The 18,813-nt window shown below is 36.3% G+C and overlaps 3 protein-coding genes and 1 long non-coding RNA gene across 7 annotated transcripts; 1 reads left to right on the top strand and 3 right to left on the bottom strand.

The window, feature by feature from the left end:
- Nucleotides 1-325: 325 nt before the first annotated feature.
- LOC146881959 (uncharacterized) lies at nt 326-5,835 on the bottom strand. Of its 4 annotated transcripts, XR_014986565.1 has the most exons (5): nt 5,699-5,835; nt 3,950-4,224; nt 2,060-3,829; nt 1,761-1,952; nt 326-1,680 (listed from the first exon to the last, which is right to left on the bottom strand). It is a non-coding gene; the product is annotated as an uncharacterized LOC146881959 (long non-coding RNA). The 4 variants fall into 4 exon arrangements; XR_014986564.1 differs by having other exon boundaries at nt 2,060-4,224; XR_014986566.1 differs by having other exon boundaries at nt 1,757-1,952; nt 2,060-4,224.
- CHX28 (cation/hydrogen exchanger 28) lies at nt 1,779-6,715 on the top strand. The gene is made up of 5 exons (XM_085669116.1): nt 1,779-1,937; nt 2,035-3,030; nt 3,969-4,571; nt 4,671-6,108; nt 6,188-6,715. Exons 1-4 carry the CDS (start codon nt 1,779-1,781, stop codon nt 5,277-5,279), a joined length of 2,367 nt encoding a protein of 788 aa, XP_085525242.1. The 3' UTR covers nt 5,280-6,108; nt 6,188-6,715.
- A 260-nt stretch (nt 6,716-6,975) lies between these two features.
- NRPB11 (DNA-directed RNA polymerase, RBP11-like protein) lies at nt 6,976-9,090 on the bottom strand. Its single transcript, XM_028053576.2, has 5 exons — nt 8,885-9,090; nt 8,707-8,796; nt 8,527-8,605; nt 7,713-7,808; nt 6,976-7,279 (listed from the first exon to the last, which is right to left on the bottom strand). Exons 1-5 carry the CDS (start codon nt 8,935-8,937, stop codon nt 7,247-7,249), a joined length of 351 nt encoding a protein of 116 aa, XP_027909377.1. The 5' UTR covers nt 8,938-9,090; the 3' UTR covers nt 6,976-7,246.
- An 863-nt stretch (nt 9,091-9,953) lies between these two features.
- On the bottom strand, nt 9,954-17,170 carry LOC114169396 (RING/FYVE/PHD-type zinc finger family protein). Its single transcript, XM_028054538.2, has 13 exons — nt 16,868-17,170; nt 16,356-16,683; nt 15,871-16,045; nt 15,747-15,796; nt 14,724-14,816; nt 14,557-14,645; nt 13,965-14,043; nt 13,282-13,364; nt 12,696-12,774; nt 11,850-12,573; nt 11,446-11,532; nt 10,749-11,328; nt 9,954-10,548 (listed from the first exon to the last, which is right to left on the bottom strand). The coding sequence occupies exons 1-13, from the start codon at nt 16,897-16,899 to the stop codon at nt 10,407-10,409; spliced, it is 2,541 nt and encodes an 846-aa protein (XP_027910339.1). The 5' UTR covers nt 16,900-17,170; the 3' UTR covers nt 9,954-10,406.
- Nucleotides 17,171-18,813: the final 1,643 nt, after the last annotated feature.

Consider the following 18,813-nt stretch of genomic DNA (forward strand, 5'->3'; position numbering starts at 1 on the left):
TCTTTCTATCCATTCTCTTGATCGAACGGAATATCTGGATCATACTTTTATTCTGAAAAGTCCTCGTTTCTACCCAAATTATCCACAATGACTCGTTGAAATACTTGTGTTTGGAGGAAGGAGACTTAAATCGCAGGAAGAATGAGTGTGAAAATCTTTCCTTTGATGGAAAAAACCTTCTTCAAAAGTATGGTAAATAAGAGTTTTTATTTTATTTTTAAAAATAAATATTAAATTGTTAAATTATTCCTAAGTAAACGAACTAAAATTTTTATAAATCACCTATGATCTTTGAGATGGAAACTTTCCGATAGAGGTCAACATGTTTTAAATTTAAAATGTTATCAAATATAAAGTAAGTCTATCATGATGAATTACCACATGACTCTGAAAGTTATCACCACCATGAGTGTTGCTTTTTCCAGTTTCAAATATCGACTCGGTACCCGAATGCAACACTTTATTTACGAAGTAAACTAACCTTTGCTCATTCTCGACATTCTGCTCTAATACTAAACTCATTGCATGCTCGGTGACCGAACTGTAAATATTCTGAGTCGTATGAACGCTCTCTCACATTCTTCGCTTCACTGGAATCACTCGTTTTTCCAAATTGATTGGAAATAAGGAAAACCCTAATCTCCATTCAGTGGCCAGAAACTTAGATAGAGCGATTTAGGATTTAGGTTAAGGTTTAGCGATCATTCTTCCGATTAATCTCTGTACTTCTTTGACACCATTTGTACTCCTCATACTGATAATAACCACGCACTTCTCCCATAATTCCCTTTTTTTGTCAGCAAAAAAAATTTAGGAACCTGCCAGTTTTTACCTTGAAACATATTTTTCGGGATTAGGCTTCAACTAATACTTGTTGACAGTCAAGAATAGCTCCTCCAAGTGACTCTGATGTGTGCCTTCAACATTAACCATTGATAGATATCGTTGACATAAGCTTGCACATTCCTTCCTAGCATTAATAAAACAAATCAAATATGTGTAAAATAATATTCAAGGATGGCATATCAGGTATTAAAAGATTATTAAAATCAAAATTTAACTAAAATAAATATTTTTATTTCATGAAAGGTTGTGAATCGGCAAGAATGTTGATATATTAGGTGGAGTTCTTATAGAACTAATTGTGTCTACTAATAATTTAATTAATATCATTAATCAAATCAAATAATAATTGTTTTAACTCTTTAATATTTGAACTATTATAAACCATTGCATAAAAGGATTCTTCTATATTTTTTAATATACTTTTCTTAAAATCAGTAATATTTCTGAAAAGAAGTGTTAATATCTTGACTAAATCTAAAAGGTTTAATCAATAATTTGAAGAAAAAAAAAACAGAATCTATGTAAACACTATATATTACATCATAGGAGTGGAGAGGTTTTGGCATTTAGAAATATAGAAAGAAGCAGTGATGAAAATTTAGTAGAAGATTTGTGATTTAGCCATGATTTTCGGTTTATTAGCATCCTCGTGTTGTGTCTACATATGTGTGATACTGGAGAGAGAGTTCCTGCATTGTCTCCTGAAAGCAAGCCATGAATCACGACCACTCGCTTCAACCAAAAACATTGGCAAAGAATTGGCGACAATTGATGATAATCAACAAAAAACAATAACGAGAAGGAAAAATCGCGTGCTCCAAGATGAGAATGTACCTGGTAAGAAATGGTAAGAAGCTAAAGAAAAGGAAAAAGATAATAACATAATAATAATAATAGTTAACGTACATACATACATATAAGCTTGGATCGACATGACAATAGCCTTCACCCAATGTTCAGAAAAGCTAGGGTACCTCATTCTTCAGTTAGCCAAAAATTTCATCGTGTATATGGCCATGGTGCTTGCATGCAACGGTTTACATTTCCTTCTAAAGCCCTATTCACAACCTCGCATTACTTCTGACATTGTTGTAAGCTAGCTTCTTCTGCTTATCAACAACATGCAAGAACGTTGCAGAAAAGATCAAAACTTTCTGATACTCTCTCGCTGTTTCTGATGAATTGCAGGTAGGACTAGTATTGGGGAACATACCTTTTTTACGAAAACTATTCGATGAATTCAACAGAGCCTTTGGATTTATCATAGATTTTGGGATGATGTGTTACATGTTTGCTTTGGGTATAGAGATGGATCCCTACGTGCTGTTCAAACGCCCCAACAAAGATGCTCTCGTTGCATACTGCGCAATATTCTCCACCTTCGCCATTTCCATCACAACGATCCCATTTCTCCATTTCTTCTCACGCTACACCGGCATAGCATTCACCATCTCCATCTCTGCTCTTCTGGCGAGTTCAGCATCTCCGGTTCTCACGCGCCTCATAACAAATCTGAAAATAGGAAAATCAGACATCGGAAAGCTTGTGATAGCAGCGGGAATGCACTCCGATTTAATCTGCTTGTTGGTTTTCTCACTCTGCTACATTTTCATGCCGACCGATTCATACTGCATCGGCCACCACCGTGACAGGACGCTGAAGAGCGACGTCAAAGCCATAATTGCGGTGGTGGTGCAGACGTCGTTCACGGCGGTGGTTTCGCCGGTTTTCTTGGCGTGGGTGAACAATGAGAACCCTGAAGGCAGACCCATGAAAGGGTCGCATCTGGTATTGTCGGTTGCCTTCATGGCCTTGATTTGTGCCCCCTCGACTCTATACGACTTTAGTCCGGTTCTAAGTGCGTTTATGACAGGGATTTGTCTTCCCCGTGATGGAAGAGTTTCCAAATGGATTATCAGCAAAATCAACTACATCTTGTCCACCATCTTCTTCCCCATCTTCTTCTTGTGGATGGGAAATGCAGCTGATGTCACCAAATTCAGACCCGGAGACCCTTTTACTTGGTTAAGGTTTTTTCTTCCCCTTCTCATAGTCGTCTCCGGTAAAGTAATCGGCACACTCATTTCTGGGGCAATCCTTGGCTTTAACTGGCGCGAATCTGTTTTGATCGGAATGCTCCTCGTCACCAAGGGCCATTTTCAAATCTACATGGCAATCAAAGTGGCAAGTATTTTCCTAATTACCGATTACTTCCATCTTTATCAACCTGAGAATTTAAATCGGGTTAAATATGTTTTTTTCCCTTAAAGTTCCAGCTAAATTTAAAATTAGTCCTTCATTCAAATTTTGATCAATTTAATTTTTGTAAAAATGTGTGAATTTAGTCTATTTAATCAATTTTTTTAAAATTTAATTAAAGTTTCAAATGTGTTTTATGATAATAATTGAATTAGTATTTAAACAAAAATAGTTGAACCATGTTAACAATTCAAATACTATCATGAAATGCGCTTAAATCGTTACATAAACTTAACAAAATCTAGTTAAAAAGACTAAATCCATATAGTGATCTGCCCTAGTTGATGAGCCAGAAGTGGGCGTAGTTTAACCGATATCATAGAAGTACTAAATACGAGGGAATCCTGTCATTATTCTAAGATAAGTGCGCCCTTCGTTGCGAGGTGAATTAGACCGGTACCGGAGATGTGGAAATAGGTAATGGGATCTGGTCTTTTGACCGACAGAAATGCGTAGGAAGCGGTTCACTCTTCGCCAGAGTAGTGTCGCATAAAAAGCTGCTCCCCTTCGATATAAGCGGAGTTCCGGAGTACAGGCCCCAGGTCTTTCCTTTCCTGTATGGCAGGAAGTCCCTCCAGGTTGTCTGGTTAACCGGGCTACCTATCTCCTAGTCTTGATCTACCCGGTCCCCTCGGAATGAGATGGAGATGGAAGCAGGAGCGGAGAACCCCAGCTGGAAGGTCTTTGGTGCTCGAACCAGGCTGCTTCCTCTCCATCTCCTGGACTAAATTAATACCAAAAATCAATTCCAAATTTGAGTGAAACTTAGAAAAAAAATATTTAACCCATTTAAATTTAACACAAAGCATGTTTAGCAATGAAAATCACATCGTGACATGATTACCATTCTCTTGTATTACCAGCTGACCTGTCACCCCAGCACCGATAGTGCCGACTCGGGCCTTCTGTCGGTGGCAGCAATATTTTTCGCAGTGGTGCATTCCCCTGTGATTGTGGCACAGATCATCAGACGTGCGAGGAAAAGGGCACCTACTCACACCAACGCCCTCCAATTGCTGAAGCCATCAAGTGAGTTAAGAATATTCCTATGCCTTCACGGACTTGATAGTGTTCCTGCTTCCATCAACTTCATGGAGATCTCGAGAGGGATATCAGACCCTGGATTAGTAATATATGTCGCAGAAATTATTGAGTTAACTGAACATATAGCATCAACAATGGAGAGTGGTGAAGGAGTACAGAGTAATACTATAAAAGACAAGGCCGTGATAGAGATGAGAGAACAAATAACGAACATGTTTCAGGCCTATATAGATACTGATGGAGATGGTATTACTCTCAAAAGAGCGATGGCACTGTCAACAATCAATAACATGGCGCAGAACATCTGCGTTTTAGCAGAGAACTTGATGGCTGCACTCATTATACTTCCATTCCACAGGAACCAGCGTCAGGACGGAAAATTCGATACTGGAAATCCAGGCTTCAGATATGTGAACCGAAAGGTAATGTGATGTCATTCATTGTCAGGGAAATAAATGCTTTTCAATGTTATCTCAGAGAGCTTGTAGTTTCTGCACTGATAGACATTTTTTGTTGAACAGTTATTAAAGAACTCTCCTTGTTCGGTGGGAATTCTGGTGAACAGAGGTTTTGGGTCAATTGGGAAAATATCAAGGACTGAGCCATCGGTTAAAGTAGCAGCAATATTCATTGGCGGAAGAGATGATAGAGAAGCACTTTGCTATGTGGGTCGTGTGGCATGGCATAAGGGAGTGCACGTGACAGTGATAAGATTCCTGGTAGATACCAGTGCAGAATCTTCAAGACTTGCAGCTTATAGGGTGACCCTCCCAGAGCAGGAGCAGGAGATGGGATTGGATGATGAATGTTTTGCACAGTTCTATGAACAGCATATAGTTGGAGGTCGCATTTCTTATTTGGAGAAGCATCTTGCAAATGCATCAGAGACCTTCTCTACTCTTAGATCCTTTGAAGGGGAATACTCACTGGTGATTGTAGGAAGAGAAGGTGGAGCAAACTCCATATTGACAAAGGGTATGAATGATTGGCAACAGTGTCCAGAACTGGGACCAATAGGGGACGTTCTTTCAGGACCAGATTTTTCAAAGTCAGTGTCTGTGTTGATAATTCAACAACACAAACTTAGAGGAGAACTAGCTGGGCTTGACGAGGACTTCACTATCATGTAGTACATGTAAATGGATAGGTAGTGTAGGAATAGATACAAACTGTAGCAGAGAAACAGAGAATTGCTAGAACCACTGTGAAAATTGAATAGATAAATGTACAATTTGATAGATTTACTCAGAATGTTGTAATCAATAAAAATTGCATTCAGCAATCATGTCTACAAAGGCACGCAGAATACATTGGTACTCACAATCCTACAAGTCGAAAGGAAAATTAAAACATGGAGAGTTCACCCCACAGAAACATATCTCTCTACACTATTCGATTTGTGGAATAAATCATACAAAACTAGTTGCTTCTAAAAAAGATGATTCTTAAAAAGACTAAGAGGGGGAAGAGAACAAAAAATCATTCTAACTTCAGGTAATTGTACTTCCATACCAAGTCCGAAAGCTATAAAAAACATACAGATACTTACTAGTAATTGCTGACATAGCTATCTCCGAGTCATTCCGTCGAACTCGAAAACAAGATCAAAATTCACAATTCAGTTCCGTCGCTATTTGTGTCACAACTTGGTGTGTTTTTGGTCGCTAATTTTGTTGTCAAATCTTGTTTCTTTTCTTGACTGCTTGAGATTCCGTGAATTTTGTAACGTGATTACGGTGCTGCATGGCACGAGTTGGTGTGAACGATGCGATAATGCAAGCGGTGAAGACGGCGCATCCTTGGCGTGAATTAAGCATGAGGTAGCATGCAATTGGCATTGTTTCTTGCGTAAATTGGGAGCAGCTGTTCGGTGGTTGGTTTGCGGTGCAGGACAACTTCATTCACAATTTGGGCACGTTATGTGAATTAAGGGAAAGCGGCGATCTCCTACGATAATTGGTGAGTGATTGAATTTTGTGTTCATGGCATGCAATTGAAAACGATGCAGATTTTGAAGTGGTTTAATTTTTTTGGCAAGGAGCATTTCGTCAAGGTGTGCTGGTGCAAGATGAAATAATGAGAATGAAACAGTGTAAGAATTCAAATTCGGGTCATGGTGCAAAATGAAAGCATCTAGGTGGTGCACTGTCTTGAAGCAGTGGCATAATCATCATATGCAAAGTTGTTCGGTGAAGCAATTTATCGAGCAGCTGGTGGGTAGTTTTGGCACCGTGAAAAAAAAGCAGTTTGGTGTCACTTTGCTATGCATTCGGTGGACAATTCGGAAGCAGCTGCGGAAATTCCGTTGGCAATGTGGTGCAGCAACCAAGCATTTTTTTCACACAAGGCATTGCCAAACATCTCGATGGTGCAGCGGGAGTTTTTTTTTTTTTTTTTGAGGCATTTTGTCTGATGAATTGATGTCATTTTAAATCATGAATTGGGGTCATTTTATCTATTTGGTTTGTGAAACAAGTCCCTTAGCTAAAAGTTCCAAACATTTTTATTCTTATCTTATGAATTTCTAACTTATTTTATCTTATAGAAAGGACTTTGTTATCTTGCAGAGGTTGAATGATACATTCTAAGACTTTTACCTTTTCTTAAATATTATCTACTAACTTTTACTTTATTCAATATTAATCACATAGATTGTTTTAAGATTTATTAAATAAAACACTTACAATTACCAACCCAGATTACACCATATTATGAGCAAATTAATTAACTTCACTAATAATTTTACCTAAATGACTAAAGCATACTCCAAACAATATATATGATTAATGATAACTAAATAATTTTTACGCAAATATGACTAATTAATAGCCACGAAAAGTCCTCGGCAGAATATAATTGTCACAGTTAATAATTCCACACCGAGTCCGTTATATATATCATCCATACAGCTATTTACTAACAATTGTTGACATAACTATCATAAAGTAACTGTTTACAAATGTTAAAATTTCTTCAACACAACCATATTTAACAAATCTCCCAAAATGCACAAAACATCCCATTTAAATTCCATTTGGCAGAAGTGATTCACTATTTCAAAAATATCTGCCAGGGCATGTAACGTGACACCATCCAATCAATAGTCCCTTGAAAACTTCAACATCTCTGCCTGCAGTAAAATTTTTGAACATGTTATTACCGGCCCAACAAAAAAACAAATGATAATACTGAACAGGGTCCATACATACTATAATCATTTTTAAGATGCACTGTTTAGAATGATATTAAAGATGTTTGAAGTGGCTATTAGGTCACCTCATAAAAACCATCAAGAGACATTGGTAAGTAATTATCTGACATTCAACAGGTTTGCATTCCCAGATTAAACAAAATCTATGTCTGAATCCCACGTGTGGCATTGATGTCCTTAATTAGACATACATATTTCAGTTTGCATTCCCAGATTAAGTAAAATCTATGTCTGAATCCCACGTGTGGCATTGATGTCCTTAATTAGACATACATATTTCTAAAATGACTCTAGAAAAAAAGGTCATAGAATTTAGATATATTGCACTAAGAAAACAAAAAGACGCTTTTACCTCAAACGCATTCTTCAAATGATCAAGTTCCCTGTCCAGATCATTAATAGACTGATTATATGCCTGCATTGGCGAAGACTGGCTTGTAGTATGTATCTACAACAAAAACAACATAACAAATAGTGCTCAAATAACTATTATTTCTCATAAAAAACAATAAAAAATGGGTAAGTACTCCCCAGTTCCTGGAAAATAAGAAAGAAACTATAATACCTACATATCAAAATACTAAAATAGAGGCAGATGGAGGCAACCAAATGGGTTTAAAACTATGAAGCAAAGACACTTCCAAACAGCGAACATGTTAAGTCGTATGTCTGACACTGCATACACACTTAGATAAATTTTTATTTTTAACATTTATCAAGTGTAGAGTAAGTCATGCTCATTTTAAAATATAAATTCTCTCCTGCAATTCAAATTTTCATTTTAGTTTTAAGCTTTGTAACATAGCAAAATGCTGTGAATTATTATTAAAAAAAATTTCATGTCTCCATGTTCCAATTCATACCAGAACCATACCATATTCATACCCAGTGTCATATCTCTTCTTCTTAGGTTTTCACACCACCAGTTCAGTTCATTTACATCCAAATTCTAACAACAGGACAACAATAGAATGCATCCTAATTTCCAACTAAACTAGAATTTGCGTCTTCTTTTTCTTTGCCCCTAAACCACACCAGATAAATAGGTTACAACTAAAATCTTGCTTGCGAAATTTCGAAAAGTAAGAAATAAAAAAATAATAATTATTCCATGAGAAAAGAAAAAATTGAAGCTAATTGATGACAAGAAAAATTCGTTATCTCACCCTGACAATGATTTTGTACTGAAGAGGGTGGGGAAGCTTGTATCCAGCAAATAACACGTTGGGGTCTCTGTGGAGTTGCCTGAATATCAATTCATTGCCAACAGCAACAGCAGCAGCAAAGAAAAGTTAGGGTTTCGCGGTAATTGAATAAAGATTAAGAGTAAAGGGAAAGGTATTTACATGCGCAAGATGTTGCCGATAGTGTGTTCCTCTCGCTCGATGGTGAAGGACGCGGCATTGATGATCTTGGTGTCCCTCTCGTAAGAGACCCTATTTTCAACGTTGTATAAAAAAAAAATGGGAATCAGAAAGTGCAAATGAAAGGTGGAAGAAAAGGATTGAGAGAGGAATTAGTTACTTTTTGGTGCCTTCAGGAACGACGAAACGCTCATAACGATCTGGGGCATTCATGGCTTCAGTTCTTTTCTCTCTATGCTATGACTACTCTTCTTCCTCCCTCGTTCCACCACTCTTCAAATCAAATACCATCACACTTAAAACGGGCCAGGCCCAAGATCTTCTCTCTACCATAAACATTAACCCAAAACCTCTCACTCCCTTATTGTTATTCTAACCAAGGATTGATAAATATTATATATATTTTTAATTTACATATAATATGTATTTTATTCTCCATGACATGATAGAAAGTGGTTTATGTTATATACAAGTCAAATACAGAACTCAGAAAATAGTTTTCATTAGATATTAAAAATAGGTTAATGTTCAAGAGACGGTTGGAGCTTTATAAAGGAAGGGATAGGGGCAGTGAAATTTAATGTTAACACGTTATTAATTAACAAATTTGTATAATGTCCAATAATCAGAATTTGTCCGCTTCTAATCATTTAAACAATTGCAATCTACCATATTTTTATCATACAGATTTTTTTTTCATCTGAATTTTCTTTTAATTTTGCACAAAAGTGACTCTTACATCTTAATTTTCTTTTAACCTCCCATTAGTGTTATAATGTCCTTCGCTACTTTAAGCAAAACGAGTAATAATAAAATTAAAAATGACAAAAAACAGCTCTAATTTGTCAGATTAGGGCAGTAGAAGTATAAGCTGTACATTTAAACGAGAGGAGTTTTTGTTGAGAACCTGCTGAGCCACCCTGCATATAAATTGTCGCCATAAGCAGCTAGAATTGTAATACTTCATTTGTTTTTCACTACCTTATCAAAACCACTTTCTATAATAAATAGTAGTAAATAATTATTAAAGTAATTTAACTTTTATAACTAATACAAATTTGTTCCCAATACTTGTGTACTGAAATTTGCAGAATCGTCTTCACCTATGCTTGTTTAACGATTTATTTTTACACATTTTCGTGTTTTGTTCCTGCCCACGCACATATTTCTATTTGTTTTAAAGGACAATCTTAGTGGATGCAAGTGCAAATATGAAGGGCGAAAAGGCAGAAGTAAACTACCATCTAATTTAACAAAATGACAACAGTTTCATCTTTCAAGACAAATATCTCAATTCATGAAGCCTTGACCTCACAAAAACAACTAGCAACACTAATCATACAGCTAACAGCTTCGCCTTTACTTATCTATTCTACAGAAATGATGACCTATACACCATAGGTAGAATCTACTTTGAAATCAGATACATGTAGAAAAGCAACAAAAATCTAACTAGCAATCGAGAGAACCTAAAGCCCAGAAAGAGGACTGAGTAAATGGTTAATTCTTTCAAGAAAACTGAAGTTTGCTCCAATTGAGAATGCTTCACCCAAAAATCAGCGGCAATGTGAGCAGCTACGAATATAAATTCAGCAAGAGACCTTAAAGATGAAAAATCTTCAAAGTCAATTAAAAAAGGTCTCCACATTAAATGGTCACTAAGGGTGGTGGACAGGTGTAGTTCATGTCTTGGATCTCTTCTGCTTTTGAGGAACAAAACGGACCCCCTGTTTCCTGAGTTCCAAGGTCTTCACTTTCCCATCGTCTAACGCAACATACAACTTTGAAGTGCCTTCAACTACGTCAGTAACCACTCCCTTGTGCCTGAACAAAAATGGAAGGTCAGGAAGCATAAACTGTAATATACTGCGAAGTGGAATTTTGGGGAAAAAATACATAATATTGGAACAAACTTCCTTTGATAAAAAAACTAATTTCTACGATGCCTCACCCCACTTGTGTGCTATTTTATTTAATACTCGGTTTTCCCCGTCAATAAACAAAAAGTCATAGAAGGCACTAACCAAGAATTGTCAGATGTCTGATGAACTTCAACTCTCTTTCCAATTGCATCATTTCCCAATTTCATTAAAATCCAGTTTGCATCCATGATCTCATCCATTGCATTGTCTTGATGTGATTGACTTACGCCTTCAGACTCATTAAATGATGTTTTAAAAGGTGAAGGTCTCTTCCTTTTTGACCTCTGGCCCTTGATTGTTGTCTTCTCCTCCTCCCGATGAGGGGAATTTTGAGTTTCAATGCTAGGTTTCTTGAATTTAAATCTTAGTAAAGGTTTAGAATCTTTTGGCAAAGAATGCGAAGGTGTACGATTATTATTGTCATCTACCTCATCATTTGCATCAGAGCTACCTTCTGATTGCTTTCCCAAATTCGTCCTTTCACCTCTTGATGTGGCTTTGATTCCAACCTGACCAATCATCCCATCAATACTATGTTTTATACGCCCATCAGACATATTGCCTCTACCGGCAGTTGGGTTGAATTCAGAAACATCTGGCTTAACTTTTCCCAGCTTAATCAAATTTCCTTCTCTTCCCGAAACGGTAAAAAGTTTTGATTGTCCAGAGTCAACTCTATTTCCTGAAGATCACAAGAAAATTGGGCAAGATTTAATTCAAGACAGCTCACGTCAGCATAAAATAAATTTTCAGCCAATAATGGAAGGCAATAATCAAAGTTTGTGGTGTGGGGGTGTACCTTTTCCATCAATATGCCTAGCAGTGCCGTCTTGTTTATCTAATGCAAATCTGTCTCCCTTCTTGGATTGGCTTATATCTTCATTACCTGAAAGAAAATATGAACGGAAAAAATCAAAAAAAAATGAAAGAGGAAAGAAACAGAACCGGAGAGGGCAATCAAATCATACAAGAATGCATGCATATATACACAAAATGCAGATACAATTGTGGCATATTCGTAATTATTTGACAGGATGATTAAAAGTTTTCTCCCGGATAATGTCTAAAATGGGTCAATGATTTAATAGGGAGAAAGAACTGACGGAAAAATAAGCCATATACCACTTTCTACAAAAATCAAACCACGCAATCACTATTTCTCAAGCAACAAGGGGAACAGAATAATGATATATAGATGTATACCATTAACAGTGACCAGATCTTGATCTTTTTGGCAGCTTGACGTATCAGACCGTGGGGAACTGGCCACATTAATTTTCCGTGCTCCCAAATTTATGACCAGCTTCTTCCCTTTCACATTCTGAGTTTTAACACTCTGCTTTCCACTTTCCTCTTCACTATCCAGAATATTTGGCTTGTTGCTTTTAATTCGAACAACTCTAGGTTTCCTCTCTTCATCACTGACCATCACCTCATCAACAAACTTATGCTTCAAAACTCCTGGTTGACTAATAGGGAAAGATGCTTCAGTTTGACTCAAACTTCCAGTAGCAGGTGATGAGTAAACATCTGGACCATCATTTCTCTGGGATTGTATATCATCATTCTTGTCGTCGTCTAAGCTATGCACAGATTTAATATCACTGTGTCCATCAAAACTATTATGTGTGTCAACTTTATTAGTCATAAATGACTCAGAGTCTTTTTTCTTGGCAGTTTTTTTGCTTGAAGATTTCTTCTTTGGTGAGTCATTTGCCAAATTCTTCAGAGAGAACTTAAAGGAACGGGTATATTCACTCTTTAATTTTAAAGGCCCACTATCCTCATCATCTGAAAATGGTGAAATGGAAAATATCTCATCTTGAGTGGGCAAACCAGCTGCAGCCCTCAAGCTAGCAATCAAATCTCTCTCAGCAACATTCCTTCTCCTCCAAATCTCTTGTGCAGCATCTTCAGGATTCTTGACCTGAAGCACACAAATCCTCATAAGATGGATGGAGAGAGTAAAAGATCACGGTTTACTTATCTCAAAGAGTTTTTCCATGGGAGATAAAAAGTAATTATATATTGAAGGCATATACCACATACCTGATAACATTCCCCACGACAAGTGGGACACTTATACTGTAAATTCCCATCCACTTGAAACTGGTGATATTTTTCATCACTGCAAAACATTTATTTCAAAAGCAAGATTCTATTAATGTCATTTCAAAACAGGCAGGTCCAATGAAGTCGTGATTTATAAAGCAGGTCGGGGCACATCAACAAGCACACCATTCAAACAAAAATGTTGAATAAATAACTAGAAACAGACAAATTTCATAGAAACTAATAGGTAAAAGGGTTAACAAAGTATGTATCTCGAAAAGATTGAGTGCAATTTACTTTATTTAAGTGTCAATTTCACTTTAAGTGTGTTGCACAACAAGTTAACCATACAATAACTTCTATTCCAGATAAAATGATGCATGATTAACACCCAAATACTAATCCGCCCGGCACTAAAATGTTAGGATCAAGAAGCAAAACTAGAATGTAATCATTGTCTACAGCATAATAAAACCGAAGAATGTTCCTAAACACGTATTCCAAAATTGCACATAAAAACAGTCCATATATGACATGAAAGCTAAAAGCAGTCCAACTTCACAAATGTGACGGGTAAACTAACCTGATATTATCACACTGACAATGTACCCAAAGCTGGCAAGTATCACAGCAAACCATAGGTGTTGATTCTGAATCTCTGTAGACCTACAAAATTAGTCAAAAACATACAGTGAGCATTAAGAACTCCTGCTCTGCCCTCATTGTTTAATTTTTTCAAATATAATCTAGTATTCAGGGTGGGTACAAAAAGAGTTAAGGAAGAGAGGCCAAGATGAAATTAACTTATATTCATACATGTACAGCATAATATCAAAGATGGACAAGAGACCTTGTACAAACCTATATCACACTTCAAGACAATATTTGAAAATCCAGAGTGCATGCATGGGTGAGTGCACAATTTTATTCATGGTTCCAAATATCATAAACGAAATATAAAAAACTGCAGATTCCATGAAAAAACGAGTACACACACAAAGATAGAAAGAAATTGCTTCTAAGACTGTTCTAGGAAGTTCCCCCAATGATGCAGGGTTGTATCCTATTCCGCAAACCATTCATGGTTCAAAATATCACAGATGAAATAAGATAAGCTGCAGATAAGTTCTGTGAGAAAAACAAATACACACGCAAAGATAGAAAGAAATTGCTTCTAAGACTGTTATGAGAACTTCCCCCAATGATGCAGGGTTGTATTCTATTCCGTGAACCATTCAAGAAAGGAAGATTGGTAGAGATGCTAACCTTCAAGCAAACGGGACAGTAGTTCCCTTTTGTAAACAATCTTCCACATGCATCACAGTTTGTGTATGCCATAAACCACCTATACATTTTTTAGGAAACAAAAAAAGAATGGTAAGTCCATCCTATAATGATAATATGATGAATCAGCACGGAAAGGGAGGAATTAACTGCCATGGAGCCATGTAAAACTATAAAGGCAAAGAAAACGTTAAACTACTTCAAATATTCCACTAGACTTGCGCATGTCTAAAATTATAAAAAGAAAATGCAAGCACACACTTCAAATATGAGGAAGATAAAGTGTTTAAATTCATGAGTTAAAAATAAAAACAAAGCACCATTTATCATTTCTGAAACTCCTAGAGCAAAAGGTTAATAAATAAAATAGAGAGTAGTAACTGGAAGAAAAAAACATCAAAATTTTCCTTTGTTTCAACCAGGAAGATTGACTTTGACGACAAAACTAACTTATCTTTCATCTTACAACTTTCATCGGGGCATTAATAGAGTCATTATAGAAGGGCAACATCACAATAAATCATCAAAAAACAGTAAGAATCAAAGCAAAAGCTAAACTATTCAGAATTCATACCTCACACTTAATCCATTTCCAGGGACATTTGACCCACAACTGTGACACCTTGCATGTTTTGTGCACAAATAGGGCCCATTACAAACACTCTGCATTATGCATAATAATGAATGAAATGACATGTATAAAATCAATATTAAGCTTACTAGAAAGGTTACAGACTCTACCTTATGAGGAGGTTGCAGACAGTAACAATGATAAGCACCATCGCACCTTTTGCAAAACATGAACTTACTTGGATCACCAGTCCTTCTGCAAGCCTGGATGAAAGAAATTAAGCATAAGACCACCAGAGATCCAATTAAATATTAGCTGGTACATGGAAATTTTCTATGAAGACGTTCAATTTTGATAGGAGCTTAAGTATTATAGGTTGCCTAAGTCCCACAGTAAGTACTATGGGATACTCCAGTGTAGTCGTATTTAAGTGTACGATTCTTCCCCCTTAATAGCTGGATTTAGAGGGTGGGTTCCCTGTGCTTGGGTACTAGTCAAATTCATCAGTCAATCGAACAAGCAGGTGAAGTACACAAGAAACCAGCTATTTTAAACACTCCACATTGAAATAAAAGCTGAATTTCAGGGATATTTAAAATCAACCAGCATATGATCATACACAAAGTAGACTATTATTAGGTTCACGGTGAATGCTAAGAAACATGATTCAGTCATATGGCCACATGATGACATAATATCCAAACTCAACTGTTTTTATATAAACATATACACAGGAAACAAAATAACAGCAGACATCCCAAAGACAATGATTGTACCTGGTATAAAGAAGACTTTATTGTAATTAAAAAACAAAGGTATACATATAGACACGTTCCCATTCTGTACGGATAAAGGGAATGTCCTATTTCATTCAATTAAAGACGCAAATCTTAGACTCCACCAAATATTGCCAAAAAATAAATAAATATCAATTTTCAGGTCAAGCTACGATATCAGAACTATATGATATGCAAACCAAAAATTCAAGGAAATAACATGAACCACCACTGGTGTTAAAGCATTGCTGCTTTCATTCTAGGGAGGGCAATACAAACATACTTCGCAAAATAGATGGCTAGATGAGAGTGTGATCAATTACCAAGCCAGCAACCATTTTCACAAATAACGTGAACCTTCCAACAAACAATACATGAAAAAGTACAACCCCATTAGCATCACACTCCACTCCTTACCTCACAAATTCGGCAAAGAGGACAGGTCCATGAACTCCAATGAAATAAATCTGCCAAAAAGGAACCCACAACGTGAGAATATACAGCACATAGACCACACTGACATACACATGAGCCACCTTACCTCTATTTCGACCCCAACTTCTCAAGCAGTTCCTGTGGTACTTTTTACTACAACTTTTGCACGACAGCATCTTCTGAGCTTTCTCACTTCCTTCATTCTCTCCGCACTTGCAAATTCGACAATAGCTCCTATTAGCTTGCCCCTGCTCCTCTCCGGTAACATTTCCTGGAGTATTCTGCAAAATCAAACCGCAGAATCATATCACATTATTAAGACCCAGTATAACAAAATACCCCACAATCAAAACCACTTCTACACCCAACTACATATTCAGAACAACGACAATAACACTCAGTCCAATATAACGTTGGTACCAAAACCACAACAATCCCTACAGTGATAAATCCTGCTCATCTATCAAACCATGCATTCAACATCAAAACTCCGACAGCAGTGAGCTAAAATCAACATTTAACACGAAACAACGAAATTAAATTCCACCAAACAGAGAGCACCAACGCCAAACACTCATAGTCAAGGCTCACCACAACGTCGCCGGACTCAAAGCGGCGGGCGTACTCCTCGGCGGCGATCATGGCGGCGGCGCCCTTGCGCTGTAGCGCGATGCGCTTGGCCTTCATGGAGGCAGACTCATCCAGCGCGTCGGCGTTGAGAGGAATCCCGTCCGGCGGCGGCGGAGGCGGCGGCAGAACCTTGGGGACAGGAACCTGAACGGTGGCATCGTCCCTGCATGTGTCGGCAAGAAAGTCACGGAGCGCGCCGACGTCCTGAGCAAAGCCATTGGCAGCGGAACCGTCGTCGGAAGCGTGAAGGCCGCGAGGAAACCCTAGCGCGCAGAAACAGATTCGGCGACTGCAAAACACAAAAACAAACCACAGCAGAACGAAATGAAACGAAAGGGAAAAGAGTGTAAAGCGAAACTCTATATATAATAGAGACCGGTTATTGTAATCGAAAAGAGGAGAAGAGAAGAGAGGAAAAAAATAAAAAGAATTGGAGAAAGATAGCTTAGCATTAGCATAGCATAGAGCATTACCATGTAATTGGACAAGCTACGTGAAATGCCATTTTGTGTTGAGGTGTTGTAGATTTAGATTTCAATTTTCGTGTTTAGGGGATCGCTCCCCCTCCTAAAATTACTTCTCCTTTTTTTTATATAAATAAAAATTGGAGAATTGCAATTTTAAATGTGTGAAAAATAAAAAATAAATAAATAAAAAAAGGGTGAGATTTGAGAGAGAATGCTGTAACTAGCGTGGTGCTGAGACGAGGAAGGAGGAATCGGAGGAGAGAGAAAATCAATTCAATTGAATTGAGATGCGATGCGCCGACCCGGGCCTTGTGAGAGTATAAACTCTTCCGCTCTTTTTTAAGCCTTTAAATAACCTAGGCCCATCATGCTTCCCCCAATTAAATAACTAAATAAACAAAAAAACTGTTTTTCTTGTATTTTTTGACACAGTTTTTGTCTCAATCGTTTTTTATGACATTTATAATGTAAAAAAGAAAAATAGTTTCTATGAATTAAAATTAAAAAAATACTCTATAATCTTAATAGTGATATGGAGCACGTATAAGCACGTACGTACAAATACATCCTGTAAAATTGAAAATATTTTATTTTGTAGGAAACCAAATATTTCTAAATGAAAAAAATATTGGTCAATTAATCAAATTAGCTACAGCTTCATTATAGTAATTACATAAAATATATAATTAATATTATATTAAATTTTTTAGTATTGTTAATTTCTAAAGTTAGTGTTTATATCTAGCACCATACACGATCTGTCTATCGTATATTTGTCTATGGTACCGTAAAACGTTCTTTTTTAATAGTTTTTGTCTACAAATCGATTAAATGCCATTTTTTTTAATAAAAGGGAATTGTATAATCCTTTATCAGTGTTATTTTTTTTTATTAGATGTGATCAATGTATATATTTAGCATACACAATTTGACTATGGTATCATAAAATATTTTTTATTAGTTTCTGTGAATAAATTGATTAATTGATATTTTTTTATTAAAGAAAACTGTATAACGTGTTTTTTTAAATGATAATCAATGTGATTAAGTGATAATTATCAGCATAAATAAGTTACCAAATTATTTGAGTGAATCAAAATAAAAATTACACGAAAAATTAACGAATTTAATGAATATGATAAATAAAAAAAATTAATTGATCAAATTATAATATTATAATTTTACAATTGTGATTTAAAGTAATTTAAAAATACAATTAGTTATATTAAAATAAAATGTAAGTTGTTATTTAAAATAGAGAAAGAATCAATAAAATGTTTTAAGGCCCGCACAATACGGGTTGGTCCGTCCCGTCCCGCATATTTTATGTGGGCTGAAAACACGGATCCGTTCCGCATTTTTTTTGGCTCACGAGTCCATGGACTGGCCCGCTTTTCTTTTTTTTTTAAATTAATTTTTTTTTATGATAAGATTTTCAATGTTTAAAAATTGAGAAATTTTAAGAAATTTACAAAATTAAGTAAAAACTTTGGAAAATTAGATGATAAATTGATAATTCAACATTTTCATCATTTTCATACTATGACATACACAGTGTATTCTTTAAATTTTAGCACATTAAAAATTACATAAAATTACATAATACTTGTCTTTTCCAGTTATACAAAAATTTGAAACGTTAATATAAGAGATCATAAAAAAAGTAATTAATATACATAAGTGCAATTTTTATTTTATTTTATGCGAACTTGTAGACCGACCCGCGTAGACCACGAACCTATATGGACCGGACCTTCGGATTCACTACCCTGATCTGTCCCGCGTTTTTTCTGCGGCCTAGAGCCGGCCCGATGCACCAAACCCTAATTGCCACCCCATATTTATCAACTTTATCACCCAACGTATTCAAACCGCAATCGTATTCAAACCGCAACCAGAGTACTCTGCTGTTTGGTTCAAATTGACTTCATAATATATCCTAACAAACAGAA

The sequence above is a fragment of the Vigna unguiculata genome, chromosome 11, assembly GCF_037176805.1.
Source record: "Vigna unguiculata cultivar grain cowpea cultivar isolate G323 ecotype 2 chromosome 11, ASM3717680v1, whole genome shotgun sequence".
NCBI classification, from domain to species: Eukaryota; Viridiplantae; Streptophyta; class Magnoliopsida; order Fabales; family Fabaceae; genus Vigna; species Vigna unguiculata.